Here is an 8,125-nt window from a genome sequence, read left to right as displayed (position 1 = left end):
TGCCTTAATAACCCAAATGTTGTTTAAAAGAACGCGACAGACCCAAGCAGCACATTTTAGATGGGTACATCCCTTTTTAACCTTTCCCTTACTATTTTCTGACACTCACCCCAAAAACATACTGATTGTGTGTATTTTCAGGCATATCGCAACTTCAGGGGTCTCATATTGCGGCTAGTTAGAAATCAGGAACACAACTGAGCCCCTTGTTCTCTTGTTCAATGGTTTATTAAAACAGACCTCCACACGAGCCCGGTTCAAAGTAAAAGACAACTGGTGGCATCGAGCGCGTTCACTTCACCAGGAGGCATGTTGAAGAAACCCGAGTCACAGTTTTGAAAGGCCTTTTTCGGAGGTCTTCTCCCCCCCCCCCCCCCCCCATTGGAGTCGGTGTTGGTTAAGTAACACTGAATGCTCTCTTTGCCTGTGGCTTCATTAACTGAGGACGGGGAAACGGCCCTTGAAATAACAAAGTCGCCGCTCTGGAACCGAGCACGAAGCAAAGTGTTCCCGCAACACATTCATCTCCGTATATCATTCAAAAACATACAAAAATGAATAACCTGGAAGTGAGGTGTTGAAGAAAATACAAAAAAAAAAAAAAAACATATAGCAAAACTCCAATGGAGAGGCTTAATAATCAGAGAAAACAGTTGCTGAGTTAATCAAAACATATAGATACCGCGTATACACTTTCTGAATAAATACATTTCAAAAATACAAATACATATCTTTATCTGTTCTTATTATTCCCACTAAGAACAAAGCAAACTGTAAAAGCTTTAATATTTAAAGAAAAAAACAACAACAACAGGAACTCATAACTTCACCCCTGATTTCAATCGTTTAGAAGAACTGCATATACTAATACTCATCATCTCTGCCTCACTTCCACTGGGCTTTCAAACATTTCTGCAGATGAAATGGAGCGACGGGACTGGAATCTTTGAACAACAACAAAAACATGCAAGAATAGGTCAGAAGAATTTCTGATGATGGAACATTGCATATTGTTTTTTTTTTTCATCCGTAGCTGTTGCATATTGCTTAATGTTAGTGCTGATTGACGAGTGACAGGAGCCCTGATGGTAGGAGAATGACACCTAGAGAATGCAGTTTATATATATATATATATATATATATATATATATATATATATATATATATATATATATATATGTGTGTGTATATAGTATGTGACTTTTCCAATTTCACATGTCTCCGTACAAAAAAATTTGTGTTGAATAACCTATGAAAGCCAAGATGATGATGTAATGGTAAATTCACAAAGTATTTAACTGGGGGCACACCTGTAGATTTATCTAAAGGCAACACTTCATTCTCACCCTGCTTCCTTGTGTAGAAATGTGCATCTTAACCCTTGAGGAAAAGGAATGGCGCTGGTTGAGGCTGGTTAAACAGTCTTTTCTGTACGAACAAGCTCGAAGCTTCAACAAAATCAAAATCAAAACCATATTTAACAAATTCACTCATTGAAAAACATTTTAATTATGGTAATGTGTCAAATAGTGTGATAACCTTATATATGGAGGAAAAAATAGGACTGTAAACAGTAACATATGAATGGGGCTCGCAGCATCAGGTTTTGTGAATGTTTTGCTGCAGGAGGGACTGGCACACTTCTCAAAAAAAAACCATCATAGGGAAAGAACATAGTGAGGAAATTCTGAAAGAACATCTCAAGATATCAGCCTGAAAGTTAAAGATCGGGTGCAGACGTCTCCTCCAAAGGGACAATGATCTGAAGCATACCTCTAAATCAATTACGAAGTGACTCAAGGGCAACAAGTTATATGTTTTGGAGTGGCCATCATAAAGCTCTGATCTCAGTCCCACAGAACATTTGTGGACAGAGAAGAGTAAGGCAACCTGCAAACCTGACACGGTTACGTCAGATCTGTCGGGTAAAATGGGTCAAAATTCTAGCAAGCTATTGTGAGAAACTAGATGGAAAAATACCCAAACTCTCTGACCCAAGTTTAAAGAGCAATTCCACTAAGTATTCAAGAAATGTATGTATATTTCTGAATTCAGATAATTTTTTCTTTTAGTTCTGAAGAAATTGGAACACTTTTTTTTATTCTAAATCACCCACAAAAGGAAAAGTTTAGTCTGATTTAACGTCATACAGTGAGAAAGAAAAAAATACGTATTTTTTATACTGTATGTAAAGTTCAACGTTGGGATTCAGCTATGTATACTGTATGTACAACACAAGTGTATCTATATTTAAATTTTGGGGGAATAAAAAAAACTTTAATATCAAAGTAAATTTCAATTTTTAAAAACAACTTTTTAATAAGGAGACAAAACTAAATTTAGTTATACGTTTACCCTCACTGCGATCCAACTTCAATCACAAAGTGTCAAATTCTCATACCATCAAGTTTATGTCTAACACCCCAAACTGGATTTCTGTCACTCCACCTTATAAAACACAAAAAGACATTCAGTTATCCCAGCCAAAAAAACGTCCCGTCATCTGGTAGAACTTCATGTTAAAGGGCCTGTAGAAGTCCCGTAGCCTCTGCACCACCTCGGGGTCGATGTTCGGATGGGTTCTCCCTTTGGTTTTTCCCAGGCAGTGGGGCTTGCTGCTGCCCTCCGCCTTCTTGAGGCACGGAAACCCCTTGGTCTGGTTGAAGTAAAAGTGTTTGTCCGTGATGATCCTCTTGAGGCCCAAGAAGTCCTGCACGCGGCCCAGCTCTCCGGCCGGGTCGCTGATCAGTCGCTCGCCGCTAACAAAGAGGATCTGGTCCATGGGGAAGTACTGCAGCCAGTTGTCCAGGTGCTTGGCGTAGATGCCGATCTGGATCGCGCTCCATGAGGTGTCAATGAGCCCAGTAGTCCTGTTTTTGAAGGTGAGGCTCTCAAAGGAGGGGATGTCAGGCTTCTTAGACAGAGTCTGCGTGTAGTCTGAGATAGCTCTGGTCACAGGGTCCCTCACTACCACGATCAGTTTGGTGTCCCTGGACATGGCGGATATCCTCGCCGGAGCCTCTCTGGTCACGAAGTAGCTGGGTGTTTTCTCCATGGTGATCTGGCCCTCCAGGGTTTTTGGCATCAGATCCCTAATAGAAGGCAAAAGAATGAATATGTTATTAGTTTGAGCTGCAGAAGATTAATGTATAAAGGTGATAGTTTTGAATCCAAACTTGCTGTTGATACGTTTATAGCACAACAAAACTAAGCATTTGATGAACTAAAACACATATTTTTCACTGTTTGACCTTTCAATTAGCAGTCAGAGCCAGTCAAACGCATATTGGCCAAGGAGGGTGGTTGATATTAAGTACAACTAAAAAAGAAGGCATCGGCCTCAAAATGGTCCTATCATACTTAGTCATAAAAAAACAAAACAGAACTGAGGTAAAATCACTTTGATCACCTTATGTATTCATCTTTTTCCATCAACTGTGTACCACTGTATCATGAGTAGCATAGACCAATTCTGATACCGAAATTACAAAACAAAGTTTTAAAGTTTGCTGGGATAACCTCCGTTTGGAAATGTTGAGAGACTTTAGAGTTAGGAATGATCTACATTATCTTGAATATAAACACAGAGAATGCTACAAATGTTGCCTGTGCTAATAAATAATAAAACATGCTACAAACTGGTTAAAATGTCAAATCAGGAATATTTTTGGCCTATGTTTCAAAATGTTATCAAAACCTTGTTTTCCTCACACATGTGACATAACGTGTAGTACAAATAATTAACAAATGCATGATCTACATTCTGATTAATTTGGCCGACTAGGGCTGCACGTGTTCTTTTTTTCATTTTTACAGTTTTTACAGTTTTTGTAAAAAGTTGTTTGAATAAAGGGTTGTGTTTGAATCCATTTATCTAAAAATAAGTCATCAAGCAACAGCATAAAATAGTCAGGGCTGCACTTAAAATGTATATCTTGAATTTTTTTGATAAAATCGATCAATATGATTTCTATTTTATCGATATTCTTTTTTTTCTATATCGCCCCAGCCCTATGGCTGACCACTTGGTGGTACTTATATGGCATTGCTGTTTCATTCCTAGATGATTTGATATTTAACTCTGGAAAAAAATAAAGTGAGATGGTGACGTCACAGCAGAGGTAACGTATCTTATCCTGATGCAATCCCACTCTGTTAATTCCACACCCTTGATCCCCCGTTCATATCCACTATTCAAATTGGGCATGCACCAAGAAAACACATACTCGTGACAGGATTTGATGTGACACAGAATATTGCTTAATAGTCTCCCTTTTAGACTTCCATAACATGTATTTTAGTATGCCAGAATATATAACAAGAAAGAAAATGTGATAGTTGTAAGAGTAATTATCATGGTGCAGGCATGCCAGCACAGGAATGTGAAACAATTAAAGCAAAGTCTGGTATTGGATTATTTTACACTGTTTAATGACGACAAGAATGCCAAAAATACATTTCACGCAGTTCTGTTTTTAAATGCAAACACTCAACAAGCTCTTTGGATTATCACCTAAATAGCACCCATTCAGCTGTGCTGCATGGCGGAGCAGAGTCAACTTCTCAACCAAAACTTGTTGATGTGCTTGGAAGGCGATGATGTCATGACAGAAAAGTTAAGGGAATTAAGTGGAAAAAAAACTGGAATATGATATAAAAAAAAGACATGTCAATAAACACGTTTTATGGAGAGGATTATAAGCGTTTCACATATTTTTTTTTTCTCTATACGGTGCCCTAATAGGTTTCTGTTTCTTTAGATTTTATAATGTCTAAGTTTAATAATATGTGAGAAAACCAAAATGTGTTGTTTATTCAGTCAGTATTTAACACAAGTGGCACAATAAATTGTTAAAATTTAATGATTTGAACTTTTTTAAATTTTAGCCCTTCATGTTATGGATAGACCCTCTTGATACAAGAGAACACTCAGGTTTTAAGTTAAACGCTGCTTATTAATTAATCGCTAGTCAATCAGTAAGATCAATCAACATTAGATTAACTCATTAATCAATATCTTGCATCCTTATTTAATACTTTTTTTAAACACTCACAGAGTAATTACTCTAAAATGTTCTAAATGAGGTTCATTGCAAAAAGAGTCATTACAGAGGATGAATGTCTCATTATATTTACAGGACACAGATGATTCAGTAAAAGAAAGTCTTTTGGATAAAACAAAATGTGAGCATGCATACATTTTGAGAAATTTAGCACATTTCTTTTTGCCCCAACTCTCCTCTACTGTTTTTCTTTCACCACATTCCCTCTGCGCGGCGGCCGTAAGGACAGTGACCTTAAGCAAAGCGAGTAAAAGCAGCCCATGAATGATTAACGTGCCTCCCCCTCTACCATTTAGAGTCTCTGCAGAATACAGCTTTAAAATTCACCAAAGTACAGAATGCAAGCGTCAATTATTCATCTGCTTGCCCGGTGTTGCTTGAAGTGAGGACGGGCAGCGGCTAAGTGGCTCAGGCCGCTCCTGGGTTAAATGAAAAAGTTTGCACACCTGTGAAACAACTGCAGAGATCACAAGACAGAGGAGGACGTGTGGAAATTCGGCAGATTACACAACACTTCAGCGGGTTGTTTATAGGATCAGCCAATGATCAAAGGACAGCTTGTGCCTGCCAGTCAGGATGACAGGCGCAGTTCTTTCCTGTTGTTCTGAGGCGGCTACAATCATGCTCCGTTTAACATACATGGAGGAAAATGAGGCGGAGGCCAATGAGATGTTTGCTGTGGCTGAGCTTTGCACAAACAAAGACGTTAACTGTCATGGTGAATGTGACGCCTGGTTCTGCTTAAGGCTCCGCTCGGATACTGTTTGTAATTACTCCCCCCCCCCCCCCCGGGGCTGACGCATACACACTTTCTCTTCATCTGAGATGCTCTACGGCAGCGTTGTACCAAACATAACTTTCTGAAGCTGATTTAACGTGGTACTGTTCTCTTAAGATAAAAAAAAAAACAACTAATTTAAGTACATTCAAGCTTGTTTCTGCCTTTCTCATCCCGGTTTTGTTTTTATCTTTGACTGTAGTTTTGCTTCATACTGTGTAGGCGTTGGCTGATTACCTGGATCAGGTTACATTAAGCCTTTTGAAAAGCCGCAAAATAAATCTCATTCTTTCTGGTCATGTGGTTTAAAGTCATTTTATGAGATGTCAAGAGTAAGTTTCTAGTTGTTTTAAGTATAGAGTAACATTGTCCTTCACTCCCATAGTTACTGCTGGGCACTGCAAGTCAGCTGGCTTCCTTTGCTTATTAAAAAATACAAAGTGTACTGCTTAAATATATCTTCAGTCGTGAAAAACAAAAGCAATAATGGCTTGAAAAACAAAAGACCTTCTCCTAATGAGGGCACGGCCTCATAATGAAGCTAATTGAGCACTCTTTGTATGTTTATTTACAGATGCATGATAGTTTGTTGCATTTTTATTTACAGTACAGCTCTTTTAGAATGAATTAAACATAAATAAACACAAGATTTTTTTTCAATAAATGTGATGAATATTTAATTTGTGTTTACATATTTATACCATGACACAATACTGCACAAAATTGTGCTTGTAAGTGATAGTGGAAATGTTTTTGGAGCTGGGGAGCAAAATTGTAATTTACAATTCTGGTTAGTGACATCAGCTTCGAAGCATAGTAGGGGGGATAATATTGTAATGACTAATTTGGCCATTCAATTTCCAACTGCTGTGCATTTTGTTACATTATCATGACAATAGGTTCAACCGAATGAGTTTATGAGGTTTAGTCTTTGCAGAGAAAACTTCAATTGACAGTTCATATCAGCCAGTAAAAACCTTCTCTGAGTGCATCTCTTGTATTTGAATAATTTAATTATATTAAATAGTATAATTCGGACATGTGTAATATGCTGGACATATATTTGGAAAAATAATGATATTGGGCCTTATTCCTATGATACGATTCATATTAACCTGGCAGCAACATCTGGATAAACGAAGCTGTAACAACACAGCAGCTGTTCTATGTCACGTAGTGATATCACGTAGTTAGTTATTGCTCAATACACCAAGCGCTAAGCACAGCGTTGTTTTCCTCAACTTGTCATGTGCCGTGGCCAAAATGATACATAAAATGCTTTAAAGTTTCTTCACAATTTTTAAATATAAAGTGCATTTACACCTGTGTGACAGATAAACAGCTGAAAAAGTTCATAGTGTATTTTATGTGGACAAGGGCTAATTCCACTGGGAGCTGATAAGTGAATTGTAATGTTTGCAGACATTTTATTAGGGAGGTTGAACTGCCTAGTATTTTGAGGATATAGAGACCATTTTAGGTGATATACCTTGTTCTACCTCCTCAAAATGATGCAAAAGTGATGCAACGTGCAGGAAAAAAAAAGTCAGCAAAGGCCTTTTATCGTCTGTTTCAGAAATTAACTGAATTCCACAATGAAAACTGGCAACTACAACCAAGGACTTGTGAAGAAGCATAAAACCAATAGAAAGCGTCCAAAATATTTTGGACGTGCACAGGGAAGTATCATGGAGTAAAGATATAACACAGCTGCTTAAACCAGAAGCGCTCCGCATTCACAGGCGCTGAAATGAAAGGAACGCTTCCTTTGAGGCAAAACGTATCTAAAAGCCAGGCGTCGATATCACAACACGGCCGGTCCTTGTGGCTCAGCGTGCTGAGTCGGTCTTCTCTTTAAGGAGCCGCTCACGAGATCAGCAGAAGGGGAACAGGAAGGAAGTGGTCGATAAGAGCAACAGCGTCGTCGAGGGCGCACCGATGTCTCGACATCAGCCTGCAACGCTGACCGTCTCCCGACCTCGGGAGCCCTCTCGGTATCTGGGACGTCTCTTACAGCTGTGTAAAAAAGCCAGAGAGACACGGCTCCTTCCCCTCTCACATTAGCTCTGCCTCATCGCACTAGCAGAGCACAGCACGATGGTGCTTTAAAACAAAACCAACGTCACCTGGGACTTCAATGGCTACTAAGCTGCTAAGCCGACGATAAAGAGCGGGGGAGACTAATTATTGATAAACTGGGACTCGCAGACGCCGACATGTCTGAATGTCTTCCTGCTTATATTGTAATCATGCTGATTTGGGAGCGACTCGAGTTCCAAAACAT

At 38.9% G+C, this 8,125-nt stretch overlaps 1 protein-coding gene across 1 annotated transcript; it reads right to left on the bottom strand.

Moving 5' to 3' along the window:
* Positions 1 to 371: 371 nt before the first annotated feature.
* LOC118564420 (heparan sulfate glucosamine 3-O-sulfotransferase 3B1-like) lies at positions 372 to 7,791 on the bottom strand. The gene is made up of 2 exons (XM_036142582.1): positions 7,712 to 7,791; positions 372 to 3,092 (listed from the first exon to the last, which is right to left on the bottom strand). Exons 1-2 carry the CDS (start codon positions 7,789 to 7,791, stop codon positions 2,471 to 2,473), a joined length of 702 nt encoding a protein of 233 aa, XP_035998475.1. The 3' UTR covers positions 372 to 2,470.
* Between the last annotated feature and the right edge of the window lie 334 nt (positions 7,792 to 8,125).

The sequence above is a fragment of the Fundulus heteroclitus genome, chromosome 10, assembly GCF_011125445.2.
Source record: "Fundulus heteroclitus isolate FHET01 chromosome 10, MU-UCD_Fhet_4.1, whole genome shotgun sequence".
In the NCBI taxonomy this organism is placed as follows: domain Eukaryota; kingdom Metazoa; phylum Chordata; class Actinopteri; order Cyprinodontiformes; family Fundulidae; genus Fundulus; species Fundulus heteroclitus.
The sequence above is the reverse complement of the archived record's forward strand: the minus strand, read 5'-3'. Positions and strand labels throughout refer to the sequence as shown.